Genomic DNA, 23,905 nt, shown 5'->3' with positions numbered 1-23,905 from the left:
TGAGTAGTAAAAGTACTTGCCTAGTTTACTCAGTTTAAAATCAGTGTTTTGTGATTATTGATTCCACTATAACTCTAATAACGAACTTCTCCATGACCATAAACAAGTGTCACAACAAATCACTGCAGATTTACTATGAATACCAACCTGATATAGAGCCAAAAAGTGATACATTCCCCTGATACAGCATCATTTCAATACATGCTCATTTATGTGATTTTTGACTCATTATGGCACTTTTAACCATCTAAATTCTCTAAATATTAGTTAGCATGCTATAATTGTGATCGATAGAGTTCATTATTACAATCATTCCGTTGATATTCATATCACATTCATCATTCTAAAATAATTAGTCAGAATTAACCCAGTGTGTGATAATTGCATCATAACTCCACATTTAACCGGTGACTCTTTGCACTTTTAACACTCAACTATCTCAAAAAGGTTCAATAATCACATTGAGAAGCAGGACACACTCACAGAATGTAAATTCATCATTAGAGGTGCAAGAAATGAATATTTTGTGATTTCTGGCTCATATCTGCACAATTAACAGATATAAAGAGATGAATGACTTAATTATGTGACATTTGACTCTTTTTGGACCACATATTAAAATTTGGTTAACTTACATAGCATACTCCTTGAGATACAAGTATTTTAAAATGCTTCACACAATTTTGGCAGTGAAAAATCAATCTCTAGTGCCACCTTTTTATGAACGTGTCCATAAAGAATTGTTTTTCATTTCTGAATGTTTCTAACAAAAGTAAGCGAGAATATTGTACAATAACTTAATACATTGTAGTACTAGTACATCAACACAAAACCTCTTCATCATTTATCAAATCATATATATTAGTAAAAATTACAAAAACTCGAGTCCACTCAAAGTCCGAGTAAACATGAGCCTAAGATAGAGGTAAGTTAGAGAGATTCTGCCTTGGACACGACCTCATCGATATCACCGACCATGTAGAATGCGACCTCTGGGATATGATCCAGTTCACCTGAGATTAATGTTCAGTGTTAGAATTATAATTACCAGAGGGATGAATATTGGGATAAATATTGAACGATGTAAAATTTACATCGTTCAATATAAACTACAAAAATAGTTTATAAAACGAGAACTTTTGAGGGGTATTCTCTACCGAAATCAAGGGTTACCCGTATTGGAGTTCACAAATAAATGAAGGCATAACTATAAGGACAACTACAAGGTTTTTACCGTTGCAGATGGAGGTGAATCCGTTGAGGGTGTTCTCCAGGGAGACGAATTTTCCGGGGGTTCCGGTGAAGATCTCAGCGACCTGGAAGGGTTGAGAAAGGAACCTCTGGATCTTACGAGCTCGAGATACGGTCAACTTATCCTCTTCGGACAACTCATCCATACCAAGGATAGCGATAATATCTTGTAGAGATCGGTAATCCTGTAGGAGGGTTTTTTTTTTAAGTTTAGAAAATACCCTTGCTAATAATAACTATTGGTCATAATCAGAAACTGATTATTTTGATTTCAAAATCCTTTTAATTCCTGTACAAATTCAAATAATAGATTAGTTTTCTGTTACTGCAAACGAACCTGAAGGATCTTCTGGACACGTCGGGCGATGTCGTAGTGATCATTACCGATGATGTTAGCATCCATAATACGAGAAGTAGAATCGAGTGGATCGACAGCGGGGTAGATACCCAACGCAGCAATATCACGAGACAAGACAGTGGTGGCGTCAAGATGCGCGAAGGTTGTGGCAGGGGCCGGATCAGTCAGATCGTCAGCGGGCACATAGATAGCCTGGACGGAGGTGATGGATCCCTTCTTGGTGGTGGTGATACGTTCCTGCATACTACCCATGTCAGTGGCCAGGGTTGGTTGGTAACCGACAGCAGATGGGATACGTCCCAGAAGAGCAGACACCTCGGAACCAGCCTAGAGGAGAAGAGGGAGTTTAGATTTATTAGAGTCACAAATTTTACGTTAAAATTATCATTGTGACAAGCTATACAGTAATATTGTACTTTGGTATCATATATGAAGATTGAAGACCTTTAGATTATAAGCTGCTGTTTGATAAAAGCTGCCTACCTGGGTGAATCGGAAAATGTTGTCAATGAAAAGGAGCACATCCTGTCCCTCTTGATCTCTGAAGTATTCAGCAACAGTGAGTCCAGTCAGAGCAACTCGGGCACGGGCACCTGGGGGCTCGTTCATCTGTCCGTAGACAAGGGCTACCTTGGACTGTCCCTCAAGGTTGATAACACCTCCCTCAATCATCTCGTAGTAGAGATCGTTACCTTCACGAGTTCGCTCTCCTACACCAGAGAACACGGAGTAACCTCCGTGAGCCTTGGCTACGTTGTTGATCAGTTCCATAATAAGTACAGTTTTTCCTACTCCAGCACCACCGAAAAGACCTGCAATGATTTACTTTGTCAACGAGGATTCTAGTGCAAACTGCACATTCACATTATATAACTGACGGTGTCCTAGATTGCCATGGTTACGATGATAAGAGACGCAGTACATAATTTTCTTACAAAAATTCTCCGGAAAATAAAAATATCTGAAGACTCACCAATCTTTCCTCCTTTACAGTAGGGGGCAAGCAGATCCACAACCTTGATACCAGTTACCAGGATCTCCTGTTCGACGCTCATGTCGGTGAACTCAGGGGCCTCTTGATGGATACCAGACTTGTGGAGAGTTGTGATTGGACCACGCTCGTCAATTGGCTCGCCAGTAACGTTCATGATACGTCCGAGACATTCAGGTCCGACGGGGATCATGATGGGGGCACCAGTGTCAGCAACGGGCTGGCCTCTCACGAGTCCCTCTGTACCGTCCATAGCAATAGTCCTCACGGTGTTATCACCTAAGAGTTTTAATAATTTCAAAATGGGGGGGACAAATTTTTACATTACAGTGTATATTTATTATGCAGACGCAATGCTATGCAAAAATTAAGTAAAGAGCCCGTTTTTGGACAAAACTAAAAATGCTAGTGCATCTACAATCTACATGATGAATGAGTTTGAAGACTAACCAAGATGCTGGGCGACTTCCAGAGTAAGTTTCTGTCCCTCGGCCCGTCCACCGACCTCCAGAGCATTGAGGATGGGAGGAAGCTGGTTGGGGAACTGAACATCGACGACAGCACCGATAACGGCGATAACCTTTCCCTCGCTCACCTCCGAGGAGAGTGCACGGACAGCATTAGCGTTGTGGCAAGCAACTCTGCCACTCTGAGTGAAGAGTCGAGATAACCCTGTCCGAAACATGCTACAAGAGATTCGTGGTTAGTTCAGGATTTATTACAAGCACAAAATACAAGATGCATATTGGAAAGCAATAAAAACACATCACTTTGTGATAAAATTATTCAAAATATTTTCGGTCAAAAATAAATGTAAAGATCAATAAAATTAGCCGATCTATAGTTCGAAACAGAATTAAAATATTCTTTAAAAGTTAACAAATTGAATACATAATAAATAAAAATATGAATTATGAAAACGTCGCTCACGGAGGACACTATATTTCGATGCAGTTTGGCTAAACCTCTGAACACAATACCCAAATACCAAACGCTGCATATTTGAACCCCAAACTCAAGTCTCTTTAAAACTGTCAACCCAGTTCAGCTTTAGCTTTCCCACGCTGTTTTGGCATTTTCTTCTCTTCGATATCCTTTTCTTTGTAGTAATGCGGGGCTACCTCTACCAACCACTTACTCTCGATCTCTATCGACTGAAAAAAAAGGAGGATTATTGTAACCATTTTGACGATGAGGAATTAAGTCATCAGAGCGGGGGAAAAATGTCGGCAGTTATTAAATATTAAAGAACACACTAAAATTAAATTCCTACCTGTCTCATGAATTCTTTAGAAGTGAGAACCAGTTCGTGATATATGACCCATTTAGGCTGTTCTTCAAACAAGCTAGAATTAGGGTGAATGTGGACACTCTGTTGATGTTTGACAGTTTTGTAAAGTCCATTAGCTGTCAACCTCGCTGTGTGGTAAAAGTAACCCGATGTTATGGCTTTCCTAATTCCGACATGTTCCATGGGATTTGACAGCAGATCGATTTCGGTTCTGTCGAGCAAGCCTTGAAGCTGATCTTTGATTGCCCGAGCACGTTTCATCGACCTGTGCTGAATGAAGTTCTCAAAACACCACTGTGTTGAATAGTCAGTAGCTGCCCAATTCTCATAAACCTTCAGCAGAGACAAATGATCACCGCCTGGAGAAAAGAAGTTGGTTCTCGCATTATCAGCGTGAACAGCTTGATCTTTTGGTCGGTAAAATACAGCACTGTTCACTCCTAACATTGATGCTATAGTCATGACTTCCTCAACAACACCGTACTTCTCTGAAGCTATCAAGGTTTTGGCCATCATCGGGTCCAGGGGGAATTCTGCCATTTTCCTGCCAGTCAAGGTCAAATCTCCTTTGTGGTTTAGAGCACCAAGTGCATAGAGTTGTTCAAGGGATACAATCAAGGTTTCTGCAGGAGGGGGATCCATGAAGTCAAAGTTTAGTAAATCATTTATTCCCAAACTTTTTAACATGAGAACGACATTTCCCAAGTTTGTTCTCTGGATTTCAGGAACAGGGCTTGCTTCCAGCTCATTCGTGTAGGACCAAGCAGTGTACAATCTGAAACATTTACCTGCAGACACACGACCAGCCCTACCTGCACGCTGATCAGCTGAGGCTTTTGAGATGGGCACCACTGTCAGTGCTTCCATGCTCGTTCTAGGGTTGTAGCTTTTCTGTTTACAATAGCCTGGGTCTATCACATAAACAATACCATTTATAGTGAGAGATGTTTCTGCAATGTTTGTTCCTAAGATAACTTTTCTCCCTCCAGGAGGTGTTGGCTCAAATATCTTGGCTTGCATTTCTGAAGGTAAATTGGCATAAATTGGTAAGATTATCAACTCTTTGATCTTACTACCAAGTCTTCTAACTTTGTCCTGAAGGATTTCCTGTGCTGTTTCGATTTCCTCCTGACCAGAGAGAAATACGAGAATATCCCCACTAGGTTGAGTCAGATGAATCTGAAGAACTGATACCACAGCTGCCTGTAGATAGTCAGCTTCAGGGGCTTTCGTGTAATAAATTTCTACAGGAAATCTCCGTCCGGGAATTCTGAATATAGGAGCATCATCAAAGAACTCTGAAAATTTGCCAGCATCTAAAGTTGCACTGGAGATCAAGAGCTTTAAATCTGGCCTAAACCTTGCAATATCTTTGACCAATCCAAAAAGTACATCAGTGTGTAAGGTTCTTTCATGGGCCTCATCAATTATCATAACAGAGTATGATGCTAAATCTGGTTCACCGAGAAAGTCTCTGAGTAACATACCATCAGTCATGTACCTAATCTTAGTACGGTCTGAGGTGCAGTCTTCAAATCTGATGGAGTACCCAACTTCATTTCCCAGTTTCACATCCATTTCCTCAGCAACTCTAGAGGCCACACTCATTGCAGCAACACGCCTTGGCTGTGTACATCCTATTTTCATGTCATTATCGCAAAATCCTCCATGATAAAGATATTGAGGAATCTGAGTTGTCTTACCTGATCCAGTTTCACCCTCTATAATAAGTACTTGGTGCTCTCTAATTGCATCAAGCAGAGACTCTTTGTAGAAATAAATTGGTAATGATTCTTGACATTCTTTAATTGTCTGCTTTTTTACTTCAGCTGCAGAAACTTCTGGTGCACCTTCATTGGACCCTTTGATGGTATCAGCTAGAACGAAATCTACAGCATCTTCAACCAGAAACTCGTACTCCTTCTGTTCTTTCTTGCCAGCTTTTGCACCAAACTTCAATTCAGCTTTATTCAACTGCTCTTGTTCCCACCTTTTTATTTCAGCCTTAGGACCTAGCTCCTGCCCTGACTGCTCATCAGGATCATTATAGTATTCAAATGTGTCACTTTCAGTTGGCATAGCATATCGCTGCACTTTTTCGACATCTCCTGCTTTGTTATATCTTTGGGCTAGATCCAGCAGCTCTTTCTTTCTATCCAATTGATTCCTTTCCCTTTCAGTAATCTCTACATCCTTGAAAAGGTACTCTTCATCACGAATGTCATCAACCAACTCCTCCAACTTCATATCTTTCCTTTTCTTGGCATACTCTCGTCGAGATTGCTTACGGAGTTCAGGAATCATCCGTTTTTTATCCTCTTCATTTAATTGCAAGGTCTTTTTAGCATCATCATAACGATTTTTGCTTGAATCTTCAGCTACATTTCGAGTGTCTCCTTTATCGCGCTTCTTCAGCCTGTCTACAAATTCTTCCTTATCTTTCATATCTTTTACCCTTTCATTTTCAGCAGCTTCCCATTCATCATCTGGAGATATTTCAGATTTTTTACGTTCCTTAACTTTCTTTCCTCTCCGTTTCACAACAATAGTTTCATCTTCTGATTCAGAGCTTTGCTTCCGAGACTTTTTCTTAGGTGCTTTTGTCTTAGGCACTTCTGGTTCAGGTATAAATGCATATGATTTATTCTTTAACTCACTCTGACGGGCAGCTTTCAATTGAACTTGCTTGCTATTTACTGAAGCTGTTTTCTGTTTCTTAGGTAATTGTCCTATTAACTTTCCAGCAAACTCTTCAAGCTTGTCCGTTTTAGGAACCCCAGCTGATTTGTGAAGATCATACACCAAATCACTAACAGAATTGGACTTTTTAGCAAGGTCTACAATGTATTCAGTGAGGAGACTGTCAGATAATCCAAGGATATTGTGCAGTTCATCTTCAACCCATTGTTTGATATTCGTCATAATCCTGAAAGTTATTAGAGTATTTACTATTTATCGCATCATATGATAGAACTCAAATATCAAAAATAGACGAACTTCAAAATACTTTAATGTACAATACATCAGTGTTTAAAAATTATAGTATCACATCAGCTCCCTGTAGTTGCCTTTAAAAACACAATGTGCCATTAAAATGCAGTTAAAATTGTAATCTGATTACTTGCTATATGTTTGCTCCAAAAAGTAAATGTTTGGTATGGTCTGGTGGTAATTGGCACTATTTGTTATCCGAAAGTGTCAGGTACGATCTCCTTTAGGTGCTACTAATAAAACTGAATTCTAAGCTAGATAGGCCTAATTTTGATGTCGTTTGAAATTCTGAAATTTTGTTGCATTCTTAGAGAAATTAGACCATAACAATTAGACCATAACAATTAGACCATAACAACGCTTTTAAAACGACGGTGTCAATTTCCATAGCCTCTACTATGACGTGATTTGGTATCGGCATTATCACTAGAGACATTTTCAATTGGTAAAAAGAGGGAACCCCTACCCATGTAGCTGAGACACCTCACAGCAAGTAGACCAAGGTGGTCATTGAGCGTTCAGCTCACGCTATCCTTATAAGAAACTAAGCTTGCTTCCGGTGCTTTGAAAACTTAATGAAAATCAAGTCTGATCATCACCATGAAAGTAACAAAAACCTGGACATCAGACTCGGATGTCCAGGTTATTGCTACTTTCATGGTTTGCTCTAATGAATCAATACAATCATACACAGAGACAATACTGTGTACACTGAGGGAACAACAACATCTGATCTGACAGAATTCACAAGGCTCACTCAATCGTTGCAATGACCTAAGGAAGTCCTAAGCTCATGGCACAAATAATTTTGTGACTATGATTGTCACCTGTGTATTGTGCTCTGCCAGGAGCAACACTTGATTTGATCGGATATATATTGTTTGGGTGACCTTTTTGGTCGAAAAAATCGATACAGATGTCAACAATACATCTAAAATATAGATGAGTATCATTATTCCACTGTAGCGAGCAGATAATTCCCGGAACAGCCTTAATATATAATATATTTATAAAATCTACTATCATCGTTTAATAAATTTTCCAATGTACTCACTGAAGATGCCTAAGATGATCAGTTAAACAAAAATTCAGTTAAACAAAAATTCAATTTTATGCCATTTATTACAGAGTAAACAAGTTTACAATAAATCAATTTGATATTTAAAGGAATCCTAATTCAATGTGTAGTATGGTTGTCACTCTTTAAATAGATTAGATATAGGTTGACGGGGCAAAGGAGTGTTCGTGCTGTTCGCTATTGCTCACACCAAACGGCAACCTAGTAAAATTTTTGTATGGACACCGGTCTCCATCACGATACAAAATTAGGATTGTAGAATTTATTGTATAACTTTTAGTGCAGTGGAGGAAGCGGTGTGGTGCATTAATAGAGTGACAGCCTACTGATTTAGAGTTGTTTTTACGGGAGCATAATGGGTATATTTTTGGACCTAAAGGCTTTACTATGGCAACTTTAATATTGGTTCTTTTAATCATTTATTAAATATCAGTTTAAAAATATATAAATCTGGAATCTGTTCACTCTGTGAACCAGTCCTATAAAAATTTCAAAAACCCTCCTAAATTAAATATTAAAAACGTCTCAGTAATGGAAATAGTCATACAATTAAGAAATTAACCAAATTCTTAATATCTACCTAAGAGAAAAATACCTACCTAAGTCAATTTCTACCTGTAATACACTAAATATTAGGTTAAATACATAGGTGGTGGAGTCAGCACACATTTACCAAAATCAAATTTGTTTAATAGGAGGAGCCTGTGGGCCGAGATCAGTGGATTAAATTTGATGAAGGGGATTGTTTTCAAATGACAGCTGCATTATGTCATAATCGCTTGTGGTCCATGCCGAATCATTATAAGCATGTTGCAGCTTTAGAAGTGCCTTTTTCAGGCGACTTTTAGCAAGGCTAATCTTGTAGGAGTAGTCAAAGAGCTTAAGTTTAGGTGCAATTGTGTTCCAAATTTTGGTGGATCTTGATATGAAGTCATTAGATGGGAGTTGTGAAATGATAGTGGTTTCCTTTCTAAAAGATGACTGATAATGCTGTTGCAGTGATGCTGGGCACCTTAGTTTTAGTATTTTAAAAACTTCCATAAATGTGTGATATGTATATAAATTTTTGAAAGCCAGGATGTTTTGTTGCTTGAAAAGTGGTTTACAGTGCTCTAGTTGGAAGAATGTATGGTCAAGTGCCTGGCTGTCAAACTCTCTTGTTCTTGCACATGTAAGGAACTTGTTTAGGTATGCCTCTTTATCACCAAAGAGGACCCGTACACAGTGCTTCTGAGACAGCCAGATACTTGCTGTCCTAAAGAGTGCTGCATCACCCCAAACTGAGATACAATATGTAATGTTTCAATCGATGTTTCGACAAGGCCTCCTGCATCCTCTATAGGCATGCTGACCTGTACTTTTCTAAACTTAAACAAAAGACACTTGGGAAACATAACAGCAACAAACTGTCCTCATAGGAATTGACTTGTACAGTTGACAGTGTTATAGTATAGTACTATGTTTAGTGTTTACGTTACACTTTACTGGGCGGCGGTCAGCCTGTCATACCGCCTAATCTTTGATTGAATCCAGTTGCGGCTCATGGAAGTTGGAGGACTGTTTTGGAGCTGGAGAGCGTCCAGAGGCGGTTTACCCGTCTGATTGATGAGGTGGGTACTCTTTCTTACAGCCGTAGACTGGAAATCCTTAATTTGACAACGCTGGCAGAGCGGCGAATACGTGGGGACCTTATTGAAGCTTTTAAGGTTATTAATGGCTTGACTGATTATGGGTCAGACTTGTTCAGACCAAGCAGATCAGGTCTTAATCTGGTTTCATCCAATAGATGTAGTAAGAGTGTGACAAAGGTCAAGAATCTTCAGTGTTCTTTTCTTCCAGAGCGGGTTGTTCCTTATTGGAACAAACTCCCTTCGGAGGTGAAGAAATGCTTGACAGTTTAGAGTTTTAAAATTGGATTGGAAAGTTTTAAAAAGAATATGATTTCTAAATGTATTGTAAATGACTTTCATTTTTGGAATGTTTCGAAAGAAGTTTTAACAAGAATTGAAGGTACCAGTTTAAAAAAAAAAAAAAAAAAAAAAAAAAGGAAGCAACTCACGGTATCACTCTCATAAGAGACATGTTTCATCATTTACCGGAGTTGCAACCAAATATACACAATAAGGTTTGGTACTTTATCCGTACCTCCCCTTTCATAGAAATAATAGCAAAAATATACACCTATCTTTAAGAGATCAACATCTGATATAAAACATTCGATCAACCAAAATTAAAACAATTTTCCTGTTAATAATTTAACGGCACTCATAGGAGGTCATACTAGGTGTAAGTCCAAATGCTGTGTCAGCAACCGTTTTTGTTACTTTCTTTTCTTCTTGACTCCTCACACCATGAACTGAAGGTACCAGTTATATCAGTAATAAGGAAAAACACAATGATTATCTGTGGTTCCATCCTTATGTAGCAAAGAAACGTTTTATAAATCTTTACTCCACTGGGAAGTATGAATAAATTAAATTTTGTTTTGTTGTTTTTATTCATGATTAATATTTGATAAATTATTACCTTTAAATTTGATGGAGAAATAGTTATTTTTCCATGTAGTGTGATGATGCTTTGTAGACATTAGTGATGATGTTATGTCATAATTTTTACTTTACTTTTACTTTACTTTACTTTACTTTACGATGTCAACGATCGACGATGCGAAGCAAAAATGCTACTTTGCTGTTTGCGCGGTGCGTCGAAGCGGCGAAGTCCCCCAAGCCTAATCTATATGATTATGAACATAAATATAATAGACTGAAGTCCCCATGTGACGGTACCCTACAATGTAAATGTACTGAATGGATACTCAATAAATATTTTAGATTTAGGCATGGCCCCTTCTCATGTCTCATTTAACCGTCAGTCTCGTTTCCTCTCACCCAGCTGATAAGACCGAGGAGACATTACACAGTTATTGTAGCGCGATGCAATACTAAGCCGCGCAACAAATAATATTTATCGCAACTGCAACTGCATATCGATTAATGCTCAATTAGGCCGCTATGATCAGCTTAGTAGCACTTTTCCTCGAGCAAAATAATTGTACTTAGCTTAATAATTTCTTGTTCGGCTCCCTTCATATAGATTGTAGAAGCTCAATAAAGTGCCGCGCTCGAAGGAATAGGCGCAGCTTCACCTATGACCTAATCATGTGCCTTCGTATACTACGTTGCTCTAACCAGAGCCCTCTCGCTTGCAGTAGCGCGCGACCGCAGTACGCGTATACACATGGCTATGTGAATATACTGTATACTACGTGATGCGCTTGTTTCAGTGCTACTGCAGCCACGGCTGGTAAAGTATTTCGAGAAAACAACCGCGCACTACTTCGAAGAAATTTAGACGAGTATCACTTTAAAACTTTACACTCGAGCAAGACCGGTCCCTGACAGCTAAAAGCAATTAGAATCAATATACATACCATTATCAAACTCTGTACTCTGATTTCTATTTGTAGCGCGTTGCATTACTGGGCCGCGCCACTCAGATCATTTAATAATGCTTTTCTGTTTTCGCAACCACTTCGTTAGATCAGCAAAATATGTGCTACTGGGCCTTGCCGAGCTGCGATGAATTGAAATCGTCAATTAATATGTAACATTATAGCCTGTGCAGCAACACGCGTTTTCACCTTGACGGATGTTACTCGAAATGTTAAGTGCTACGAAGTAGCGCGCGCCGGGCCAGACCATTAACAATGGTCAAGCTTTTACCTAACCATTTGATTGACGATGTCAATCCTTTGCATCCCGCCGATCTGCTTAAGTGGTTGCGAGAAGCATTATTGGATGCGCGCGCGACCCAGTAGTGCATCGCGCTACAACCTAACCATGTGCTTTCGCGCCACTGCAGCGTGCAAGCGCGCTCGTTTCACACGGGAGGCGAGCGGAGAGGAGTTTAAAGATAAAATAGAGATAAGGATAAAATACATATATAAATAGATAAAGATAGCGATTAGAATATTAGATAGAGATTTTACAGCAATTTTACAAAAATGACACACATGGGCCACCTAATGATATACATGATAAACCTGCTAGCGCATGTGTATCATTATTTTTTGACACACATGGTCACATGCGCTACCTAGGAAGCGCATGTGTATCATTATTTTTTGACACACATACGCTTGCTCTATCCAGAGCCCTTGCGCTTGCAGTAGTGCGCGCCCGCCTCACCACTTGTGAAACAAGCGCGCCCGCAGCGGTGCGAAAGCTTGGAGGACTTTGCCGCTTCGACGCGCCGCGCGAACTAGCATTCTTGCTTCGCATCGATCGTTGCTCTGCTTCGCAGAGCAACGATCTCGACGGATTGACACCGTCAATCAATAATAAATGTTAGTGTTGCATATTTTTTGATAACGCCGAAAAGGAGTTTACATACAAAGTTTATCAACATATTTTACAAAAACACTTCAAAGTAAAACAAAAAAGAACTAAAAGACAATAACTTAACAGTTACTTAAATCGCTCCACGTAATATACATTTAGTATACATACTTGATACACGTTGCATCATGCATATCACTTTTCGCGCGCGCCTGCCGGCCGGCGTACACGAAAGAAGTATGCATCGTGTATCAAATACAAATTTATTTGATAAACTGTTTTCAATACTCATGACTAATGTCATTATGATAATGAATAATGATGTTCTGATGGTTAGGATTAAAGTTTTGACGGATAATACTCGTTTCGATCGAGTTATAGCTCGCGCCGCTTTATTCTTAAATGTTAAAGATAAAAGGCAAGTATGAAGTACTATACGAAGTAGCGTGCGTCGGGTCAATCTATTAACAATGCAAAAATTAAAATGTTGTTCTTACAATAATATTTTGATAGTATTTATTTCTTAACCATGACTTAATAATATGAGTGGGGCAAAGTGTCAAAATAAATGAAGATAGTGTAATTATAGTAATTATTAAGTCAGGTCAGATCAGAGTTGATAAATTTATAAGTGTCGTCCAGATCTTCTTCAGGTGACACAGTGGAGAGTTTTTGGGGCGGTTGTGTTATACATTATAATTGTGTCCACACACTCGGGTTCAGAGCTGAGGTTTGAACTAGTGCACTTACTGCGCAGGAAGTTTTTGTATCACGTGGTGACCCCCACGGTCGTTTCACTATAGTGAGCCGCGCGCGCGGCTCACTATAGTGAAACTTCGTGCGCGGCGGGTCATACAACGTATGACAAGGAAGTTACGTGTAGCAACCACTGTGAGGACCATGACTGTGATTAAGAAAAATACACCAGCAAGACTCCACAAAACGTGTAGAGTCACTTTATTACCTGAGAAAGTTAAAGAATATTAGATCCACGTTAGGTAACCAACACTAACACTTTTGAGACGAGAAATCGTAAGTTGTCTGACTCTCGTTAGTGAAAACTATAGCTCATTTCCGCTCCAAAGAACAGTATGGTCTTCAAAACCACCTTGCTCCCACCCTTATGCGGCTAAGTGGAAACTGTGAACATTTATAACACTTTTAGCATACTTTACCTTTTAGATCTTCAGAAGTATAACATTGAGTTATGGATTTTGTAGAAGGTTGGCTTGTCTTTCCTATAGGACACTGGATGCAGCTATATTCATATCCATATTGTTCTTCAGCACAGTAACTAACATCAAGGAAGCATTCAGCTTCTTTCTTTGTTTTAGCATGGCTAGTATTTCCTTCTGTACATTGATTGCAGTTATTTTCGTATCCAAATTGTCCTTCAGCACAGTAACTAACATCAAGGAAGCATTCAGCTTCTTTCTTTGGTTTAGCATGGCTAGTATTTCCTTCTGTACAATGTACATTGATTGCAGTTATTTCCGTATCCAAATTGTCCTTCAGCACAGTAACTAACATCAAGGAAGCACTCCTGTATTTTCACAGTTGTATGTCTACTGGTTCGGTTGTCCGGACACGGCTGACAGTTCACCCCACTATATCCCCAATATCCGTCCGAACAATAGCTTTCAGGAGAGAAACACTCACCAACTCCAGCTCTACTTGTTTGTCTGGCTGGACACTCCTCACAGTCTTTACCAACTCCACCCTCTCCAGCCTCACACGTATATCCAACTCTAGTGATCTGACGAGTATCGAGGTCGTTATCTCCATTCTTCAGAGTACAGCTCACCTCATCCTGGTTACTCAGAGTTAGTGTTAATATGACCTGAGGAGGAGTGGAGGAGGTATATCCACTCTCATCTCTTGTTACCGCGCCTTTACCTCCACAATCTAGTGCAACTTGTTCTAGTGGCCATCCTTGTACAACCCATTTAAACTCAGTTTCTTCACTATTTGCTGTGTAGTAATCTAAAGGTGGGGTGCTAATGAGCGATACAGAGTATGGGAGCTGTAACATGCATGTCTTAGTTACACTGTTCCCGAAGTTCTTGTTGAGGATTGTGCAGGTCCAAGCTCCGAGGTGAGCAGTAGAGACCCTACCTATAGTGACAGTCGATTCTATCCTGTGATCCGCCTCTTTAGCGGTGTAGGTATTAGTTGGATGTATAAAAGTAGTTTCACCGTCTTTAATCCACTTGACATCAAGATAAGGAGCTCCAGAGCCAGCACAGGTGAGAGTGTAGGGGGCGCCGAGGTTCACAGTTTGTGTTATAGCTTCTTCTTCGTCGCGGAGTCTTGGTGTAGGATCAGAACAGGCTGATATGTACTTAAATACTGTGCATCGTCCATCATTCTTTATCCGTACTGTGTCTTGTAGACGCACGTTGTTATTCTGAAACAAGTTCCAATAGTCCTTTGATCTAAAGTTGTAGTCCAAACTTGTAGCATCACCAGGGTCTCCAAGATAGATCTTGTAGTAATCAGAGTACAGGTCTGATATCTGAATATCCGCTGCTTTACCTGTTACATAGTCTGTAACTCCAATCTGCTTATCATTATCACTCTTCCCTAATATTGTAAAGTAGGTGTACTCACTGTCCGTGCTGTAACGTATCTTGAATACCAGGGATTGAAATAGTTCTCCAGATCCACGAGTGTAAAACCTCAAGAAATCATGAATCTGATGGTCTGCTTGTTTATATTCACATGTTGGTGATATTATATCAAAACTGGTAGTTACAATACCAGTGACCTTGCCCTTCTCAACTCTATATTCGAAGAAAGTATCTTCTTTGTTAGAATGATCCACCCAATCAGGGTTATTATATACGAACTCACATATCTTCTCATAGCTTCTAACTGAGACAACGAGCAATAAAATTACTGGGAAACTCCTCATAACGAAATACCAGCTAATACCAGCTATAAGACGTACTATGTGTGGTAATAATATATACACCTACCTATGTCACCTATGTTGAGATTCGTTAAGCTTTAACAGGGCCATCACATTGTGTGACCACCCCACAGAGAGGAGATCTCTCTGTCATTCCTCCAGCAAAGCAGCGAGTTTGAGTTCTGAGGAGTGTAGCCCCTGATGGGCGGTGTATCCGGAAGAGATAGCATGAACTGGGTGAGCTGCGATTTGAAATGCTCTCGGTCGCCGATGGAATTCAAATGGTAAGGCATTGCATTCCACAATTTTGGGCCTATGACTGCAAATGAATTATCATACAGTGACTGATTTGCTGCTGAGCTGTGTCTGCATGCAGATGGAATGACTGCAAGGTTTCCAAAACGTGGCCTGGAGACAAACTGCACGTTAATGTCGTTGCTGGTATGGTGATGGAGAATCTTCCACATATGAAGTAAAATGAACCGCTCCCTGCGACGCTGTAGAGACATCAGAGATAGCCGTTGAAGACGGTCCCAATAATGGAGATCACGCATTCCAGTAATCCTTGCGGTGAAAGCTTTCTGTACGCTTTCAAGCTCCTGGATGTCACATATCTTGGAGGGGTGCCATAGCGGGCAACAGTATTCCAGTAAACTACGAACCATCGACTTGTAAAGCGTAAGCATTATGACTGGAGATCTTGTCTGAAAGACACTGAAAACCCAGGCAGCTTTTTGTCGAGCCTTGTTTGCTGCGGTCTTGATGTGGGGTTGCCAAGATAGATCGTTGGAGACGAGAACCCCGAGGTCTCTTAGTTGACCTACAGGTGCGAGTGACTTGTCTTTGGATACTGAGTACTGGTATAGTTCACTAACAAAAGGAAGTTCGACGAGAGCACTACGTCGATTGTGTCTGTGACACATGTACTCAAACTTGTCTTTATGTAGTGCCATATTGTTTCGTTCAGACCATTTTATGACACTGTTCAAGTCGTTTTGTAACACAGATACGTCTTGTTCACAGGTTACCGATATTGAAACACGAGTGTCGTCTGCAAAGCATCTGATGATGGATTCAGTTATGCAATGCTCAATATCATTAATGAAAATAAGGAACAAGATCGGCCCGAGGACTGTTCCCTGGGGGACACCACTGATGATCAGAGCGAGAAATGACAAGTGGCCGTCGACCACTACAGCTTGCTTCCGGTCTGACAGAAAAGATTCAATCCATTTGATGATTTTTGGATTTAAGCCATAGAGGTGAAGTTTCCTGATCAACAGTTTGTGATCAACTTTATCGAACGCCTTAGCGTAATCAAGATATTATATAGAATCATACGTGTCATACTCAATCCTCATTCTAGTCGTTACTATTTTCACTGTCGTATTTTCAGACATCATGATGGATCTACTGCGATATAAGGATATAGACAAGACAGTCAATTCTCCAAATTAGTGAGGATAGACAAAATTAATTTTGCTCTTAACTCAATACTTTGTCCGTTTTCAAAACCCTTCAAATTCAGTGTATTTTAGCGACAAGTGCTTTAATCGGCAGTATCCAAGAAGCACGACCCAGTCTGTGGACCAATCCACGGACTACTTATTAACTTATGACATGGTGGTAAACAGATAATATGAATGGTATCTTGGATGCAATTAGTGACGGCTAGCATTAATTGATCTGCTGGTATTAACCCTGCATACGAACATGTGACCGCTTCTTATTGTTGGGGGTTGATTGATGGGATCTGGTACTAGATTGGTACTGAATTGATGGGGCCCGGAATCCTGGGAGATGATGTGACTGGAGGAAACATCTGGAGCATGTAGACCCTACCTAGACGGCACTTAAAGCGTTACCTGCCGTCTAGACTCTAGGTACTTAGTCTTAGGGAGACTGGTGCAGGACGATGTAACCTAATATAGTCTTCAGTGGCGGTAACTAGTAACTCCTGAGCGCTGGTATCAGGTATTAAATGTGGTACTGGTAGATGATATGGTACTGACGGGATTCCGTATTATTGAGCAGGCGCCGGTGTGCAGAAGTGTGGTCACAAGCACTAGTTTGTTGGTCAACTGCTTTCTCAAAATCAAGTTATACACAACTTTCAAACCTTAATGTGACTCAAAATGAATTATTGTTTCAATTACGAAAATAAATAGGTTTTCGTTGGAATAGTGGATTCTACATCGGTATTGAACTATCTTACCATGTTTAGAGTTGGGGTAGAGTAACTCAGCTCAATAGTCGTCAAGCTATGACTTTTTATATCGAACTTAACCGTTTTAGACAAACTTTAAGCAGCATCTGCCTCATAATTGCATCCGATGTGGTTTGATTCAAGTTATTCTTTTCTTTCTTTGCAATCAGAATTTTAATTTTCTGATATTAATTCTTTAATTGATAAAATTTGAACAAATTAAACACAGTAATTTTACTCTTAGCTTAATATAATTATTAATCAACAATAAACATCACTCCAGCAATCAATACACCATATTTCACAAAACCAGTGTTATTTGTTCCCCTTAATGATTCCCTCAAACCTTACCAATATCTTTCTACTCGCGCTTCCTGTCCGATTGTAAGACTTCTCAGGTCGAAAGTAAATTTGTAGTGCTCGCCTTTATGGGATACGGCCCAAGACAGTCAGGTCACATGACAAGATTGAACTAATTATTAAGTTTAAGGTTTAAGAAGTCCCTAAAACTGTCCGTAGGGCGACGCCTGTCAGGTCTTGAAAGTAAATGTTTAAAAGAATTCCTATTTTTTGTTAATGTTGAAGCTTTGACAATGCTGTGGCCGTGCGTCAAGTTTCGAAATTCTGCAAAAATTAGAACAAGTTGATGGGCATATAATTTGGAGCTAGGAAGATAGTTTCGAACTGTTGTCATGTTCTGTGCTTCTTCTAATTGGTAAGGGGTGATGGGTAGAGCTTCTACGAAATCGCAAATATTGACCAAAAGAACTCTTTATTTTACAATATATACATTAATTCGAGTTAGGGGCCCCATCAAACGGGGGTTCGTATAAAAGCTCATAGAAAACTTACCACTCATATTTTTCCTATATTAAATCACAACAATTAATGTATTATTTTCAAAAGAATTTTGGAAATGTTACCAAGAACGCTCGCTCAAGCAAGCTCAGATGTTCAAAAAAGGTTATAAAATATCTTCAAAATGCACACCAGGCAAGGGTGCTCAATATTCTGGCATTAATTTTGGGAACATTTCCTTTTGTAGAACTTTGTACAAAGTTGACAAAGTTCCGGTGGCTGAATACCACATGTCACCACTCGATCAGCGAGGTCCCGGGTGACATCAAATGTCACGTGACAGCCACCGAATCTCTAGACAACTGGCATTATTATTATTATTATTATCATCATTATCATTATCAGCATGTTTAGTATTATGAATTGAATATCACCGTATGAATATATTAGATATATAATAGTTACGATATCTAAGCTTCTTAGGACGAGCTGGTTATTTGAATACGCCGGGTTGTTAATATAGTAATATATAAATATACAATGTCACACAAAATGGTTACGATGTTATGAGTGGAGATCCCCCAACTTTTCTGTGGATAATCTCAATGTTTTCTACTTTAGGTAGGTAGGGGGTGTTCACCAAAGGAAGGATACGAAAAGTTGGAGAGATCTCAACCCACGAGAGCAACTCTAAGCCCTACTGATACACACTCACTCTCACACACTGATCTATCATCTACTCGGCTCAACTAAGTTAATCATAAGTTAAGTAAAACGCTGCGATTCTTATCGTTATCTGAACATTAAAACTCTTGGCACTATGCCCACCAAAACCACCAGCCACCCACGCTTCCTCGCATCTCTCCACCTTCCTCTCCGAAACAGACAGTCTCGATATGCTTTAAAACACAAGGAGAGAGTGAGAGAGAGAGGGAGAATGGTGTGAGAAGGACGAAGACAGCTGGTAGTAGTTGTCGGCACAGGTCCTGTAGTAGTGTTGCGCTAAAAATAAAACTGTGTTGTCACACTAGCTCCACACACTCCAACGCGAGGTCAAACCTTAGTATAAACTGTTAATTAATAAAACTGTTATATCAGGGGTTAAAACTAGTTCCTCTCTCTCTCTAGCAGTCACGTGACTCATATGTAGAAAGCACAGCGGCGACGGCGGCATACTTCCATCCAGTGTCTTGATCACGACTAAAGACAGTGTCAAAACGTCACAACTATATAACTTACAATATATGGGAGCTCTGTGCTCGTCGTATGAGGGAATCCTCAAAAAGAAGACTGACAACCAACTTGAAACTCCTGATATCGATTAGTTGGGCAGCCTGACAAGTGCTACCTCTCTTTAAAAACCCTCCTTGTTATAAAACATAAACTTCTCCCGTGTTATATCATAGATAGTAACCACGGCAACCATATATATAGATATAGTTCAACTAAATCATCAAAACTTAAGAAGCCTCAGGGCTCAAATATTAGTTTTAAGTCGGATGAAAGGGTGCTGCCGAGCTTAAGTGAACGTCAAAAGAAAGATCGTTCAAAGATAAAATAGTAAGCAGCACCCTCTACGCCAACAAATAATAACATAGCTACTGTCTTATGATGTGCGTCAATCACTATCCTCTGTAGGAGACTACATTTTATTAATAAAATCTCAAATACTCAGTAAAGTACCCGTAAAAATAGCGTTAAATCTATAAATAAATACATGAACACTGTGGAGCTGCACTATAAAACATAGTGGTGATCATATTAACTAACATTTCAAATGTACCATCTTCAAACTTCAAATATACTTTAACCGTGCCTCATTATATATCAATGTTTAACAATAGTTCTCATCAAACTCTGTAAAAAAAGTTTAGGACACTGGGAAACAGTTCCGGACACCAGGTCAGGTCTGTTCCAGTCCCGTATCTCTCCTGGAGAATCAACGAGTGTAAAAACTATAAACATTCGCACCACTATTATGTAATATAAACCTGTAAACTTAAGAAGTTAACTGGCTCACACCCAGCCATTCCCCGAATACTCCAGCCATTCCCGAATACCACGTACCCCGAATACCCGATCTCATGGAATACCTACTAAAACCAAAGTTTAAGTTCCCACAGGTTATCAGCTATACTAGAAGTGATTAACCGACAATCAGGAACCAGTAGGGCATCCCATTTTATAGAATTTCAAGGCGCACGTCTGAGTTCACATTACCCGTATCATATACACATTGCAATGATTTATTGCATCAATCCGGGGATATGAGGCTATTTCAGGGCGGCGGTTAATAGTGATCAAATATGAATCGTTACGAGCAATCGTCACGAGATTTCTCTAACCAATAACCCTATTTTAAAATGATACCATATATCAGACGATACAAAATTCCATATTTGATGGGATTGCGTAAAACGTTTATAACACGTTCTGAGAAGACGCTAAAGAGGTTCGATCAAATATGGAATTTTAAGTATCTCTAAATACTAGAGCGTCATAATGCTGTCGAGGATAAGTACACGCTCCCTCTGAGGATTATAGTCGGTTCAGAAACTGGGGGCACAAGACGGTCCAACAACATTATGAAATCCATAATATAATGAACATTTACTATTTTATCCATACGATTAAAAACAAAACAAATTTCAAGCAAAAACAAAACAACATTACAATCTCCAAAGTATTGAGTTCTTATTTATATCTTCAAAGCTTACACTTTCAAAGTAGTGTTCCAAATATTGCGCTGTTAAGTCCATGATTAGCGGCTAACTTATATTATTTACCGAATCCTGGCTCGTTAACTACGCCAGAATCCGACGTTTTACTTCGCATCTTCAGGATCACTTGTTTCAGTCGAAGAGGTGCTCACCTTAGGCTCCGATGTCTCCAAGACAAGCCAGCAAGGACTTGATGAGCTCGTAGTCAGTAAGACTGTGCTCACTCTCCAAATGTGAAGTGAGGTTGCTCAGGACGGTGTTGGTGTACTCGCAATTGCAGCATTGGTAGGTGATGTTTCGGGCTCGTTTGGAGCTAGGTTCCTCCTCACTTGCCTCCAGACTGCGCTCCTCCTGCTCCTTACTCGGCTCCTTACTCGCTGCTGTTGCTTCTTCTCCGGATCTTTCCGCTTCCATCGGCGTCTCAACGTTAGTCTCATCCTGTTCTTTTGTCGCAGGTGACTTGTGGAGTTTGCTCTCAGGTGTCGTGGTATCCATAGCCTCCTGATCAACTTCATCATGGGCCACAGGCTCAGCTTTGAGCGCTTGGAGTGCTTCACAGGCCTCCTGGCGCTTATCCTCCTCTTGGAGTCTAGCAGCTTCTAGCTGGTGCTGTCTCATCGTCTCCTGCCTCACGGCTCCTTGCTGACGTTCAGACTCCTCAAAGGAGTGTCTCCTGGGATGGGGCTCCACCTTGATGGGTTTGGGGTGCACGAAGCAGCCTGCAGAGAGGGGAAGCGAGCTGAAGGAGGAAGTTACTCTTGAGGCGGGACCTGCTGACACAGGGTGCCTGGAGAGAGGGTCATGAAGGGCACTGAAGTGCTCTACTGACGAGCGACTAGATCCAGCCGATAGACTCGCTGCGGAGTAGCTCGATCCTGCCGAGCCAAGCCCGTAGAAAGGCATGGAAGACGGTGTGCAGAATTTGGGCACCATTGCGTGGCCGAGTGGGTCAATATTCATCATAGCCTTTAACCGCATTGCTTTTAAATCATCTGTCCGTTTCTCTGTCACTGAAATAACATTAGTGTTAGTAACGCTCTCAAAAAATAATAATGAGTATTGTTGCAGACAAATGCGGACATGATAAAAATAGTTCACGTGGTGCTATATTTATTTTATCATGACCGGAGTGTGTGTTTGCCCAGACAGCCACGTCTAGACACTGTCTAATGTCTATTGCTTGCACACTCGGCTCCCGCCGCTTCCCACACGTGACACATCTGCTACGTGTGTAAACTCAGCTGTTAGTAGTGCCACGTGATCAGGAGAATCATGTATAGGGAAACGACCCTGGGTCACTACACACTCATTTCTAGCTGATTTATGTGGTATGTATAATTAAGAATCTTACTTTTCTGAGGAGAAGGTGCGCCCAGCTTTCGAGTTTTACGGGGAGATTCTTGTTGGTCTGCTGGGTTATCTGAAATTGCGGGACGTTAAGAACATGCAGACTTGGTGATAGAGGTATTGCACGAGGATGGGCTCTGTCAAGCGAAGAATTCTACAGAATGTAAAAACAATTCTAATCGAATTTTAGATGACATACTTGGATGGGTGGGAGAGATATCTCTGCCATTCGAGCTTGTTGAGGTAACAGGAGTGTTGAGCGCTGACATAGGCAAGTGGAGCTGAGGAGTCTCCAAGGAGGTGACACAAGTCATCATCTCTTGTCGGAAGGACTCCAACCATGTTGGGTATTTCTTGTCACTCTCGTTCATCAGAGTCGTGTGAACCTGGGATTAGAGCGAGGTTAGGGACCATGATTTACCTTTCTGCTGAATTGTAAGCATTGGACCCTAGAACCGGAGTGGCCAGATTAGTGTGATGAGTGGTTTGTGGTCGTGAAACGATTTAGAGTCCAGAAAATTTGTAGTGCTCCGATGGAACCACGGTAACGCGTTGCAACAGAAGACTAAGTCGGCGCGGAAGTGTGGCGACGTGAGCGCCCAAAATCCGAAATTCCCCACGAAATATCCGTTCGTCGTTGCGCGTTCCAAAAAGTTTGAAATACAGCGTGATGAAACTCAGCTTGATTTTGCCAGCAACATATGTAGCCTAGAAATCTTGACAAATAAAAGGCATTTCATGATCCCGTCGAGATAGAATATGTGCGAGTAGGTCTGCGTTCCATTACTTATTAAATAACGAACTATGTAGCCCTTTCAGTGAAACGTGTTCACTCCTTTCAAACGTGACGCAAATACTGGGCAGGGCTATTTCAAAAGAGAGAGAGACTCTTTAGCAGAACAAGCTCTCGCAAAGGCGCAAAAAGAGTTGCACTCAATCTCCTGCAAGATCGGGTATTGATGTACTATTTATAAAATCCGAGAGAGAGAGCAACCACCACCATGGTCTGCTGAACCCCTCATGCGTTGGTAATGTAGACACCTAGACATGAAATGTAACATTAGATGCTGAATGCTAATTATGTACAGACAACAGCTGGACCATAACAGCACAGCAGCAATAACCTCGCCTCACTTTTAACACACACACACCCGGAGAGTGGGTATAATATCGGTGGAGTCTGTGCCGGTAATTATAGAATAGCAGACAGCTATGGCCCGTGCTACTGCTATAATAGTTAAAACTCAAGACGACGGGGGACTTTGCTAATTATAATACGTCTGTGCAGTGCAAGTGAGTCTTGCTGGGAAGGACAGGAGTGAGGCGTGTGTTGTACTGTGTTGCCGTCGTCAGAGATATTATATGATCATCCTGGTCGAACAAAAACTGGTACTATTGGTAGCAGATGTTGTATACTTTTAAACAGTGTGTGTCTAGGCACGTGTCTGGTTGCAAAATGAGTGAGAAACAATTCATTGTAGCCAGAAATGTCATTTGAGCTCGATTGACAGTTTAGCACTGTAGTGGAGAGCTATGCTCAGAGAATAGGTGTTACGAAAATAGCGACATTTAATTATGTAGTATGCAGGAAGTCTATAACCTCGGTCTTAGCTTAGTGAAACGTGA

The 23,905-nt window shown here is 40.5% G+C and overlaps 3 protein-coding genes across 4 annotated transcripts in view; all 3 read right to left on the bottom strand.

Moving 5' to 3' along the window:
* Window positions 1-785: 785 nt before the first annotated feature.
* The window catches only part of LOC134826423 (ATP synthase subunit beta, mitochondrial-like), a 76,117-nt gene continuing 52,997 nt past the window's right edge, over window positions 786-23,905 (bottom strand). The window contains exons 2-7 of the mRNA XM_063838793.1: window positions 3,051-3,286; window positions 2,583-2,879; window positions 2,093-2,421; window positions 1,589-1,936; window positions 1,235-1,436; window positions 786-1,013 (exon numbers count right to left, since the gene is read on the bottom strand). Of these exons, the coding sequence (XP_063694863.1) occupies window positions 931-1,013; window positions 1,235-1,436; window positions 1,589-1,936; window positions 2,093-2,421; window positions 2,583-2,879; window positions 3,051-3,285 (1,494 nt within the window). The 5' untranslated portion in view covers window position 3,286 and the 3' untranslated portion in view covers window positions 786-930. The remainder of the gene's footprint in view (window positions 1,014-1,234; window positions 1,437-1,588; window positions 1,937-2,092; window positions 2,422-2,582; window positions 2,880-3,050; window positions 3,287-23,905) is intronic.
* LOC134826865 (pre-mRNA-splicing factor ATP-dependent RNA helicase DHX16-like) lies at window positions 3,440-6,823 on the bottom strand. The gene is made up of 2 exons (XM_063839372.1): window positions 3,874-6,823; window positions 3,440-3,754 (listed from the first exon to the last, which is right to left on the bottom strand). Exons 1-2 carry the CDS (start codon window positions 6,811-6,813, stop codon window positions 3,635-3,637), a joined length of 3,060 nt encoding a protein of 1,019 aa, XP_063695442.1. The 5' UTR covers window positions 6,814-6,823; the 3' UTR covers window positions 3,440-3,634.
* LOC134820010 (uncharacterized) overlaps window positions 19,798-23,905 on the bottom strand; it is a 31,990-nt gene continuing 27,882 nt past the window's right edge. For both annotated transcript variants that reach the window (XM_063830186.1, XM_063830193.1), the window contains exons 11-13: window positions 22,479-22,665; window positions 22,284-22,352; window positions 19,798-21,942 (exon numbers count right to left, since the gene is read on the bottom strand). In XM_063830186.1, the coding sequence (XP_063686256.1) occupies window positions 21,086-21,942; window positions 22,284-22,352; window positions 22,479-22,665 (1,113 nt within the window). In that variant the 3' untranslated portion in view covers window positions 19,798-21,085. The remainder of the gene's footprint in view (window positions 21,943-22,283; window positions 22,353-22,478; window positions 22,666-23,905) is intronic.

This window comes from Bolinopsis microptera, chromosome 1 (assembly GCF_026151205.1).
Source record: "Bolinopsis microptera isolate Bmic1 chromosome 1, MBARI_Bmic_1.0, whole genome shotgun sequence".
Lineage (NCBI taxonomy): Eukaryota > Metazoa > Ctenophora > Tentaculata > Lobata > Bolinopsidae > Bolinopsis > Bolinopsis microptera.
This window is presented reverse-complemented; position numbering and strand designations above follow the sequence as displayed.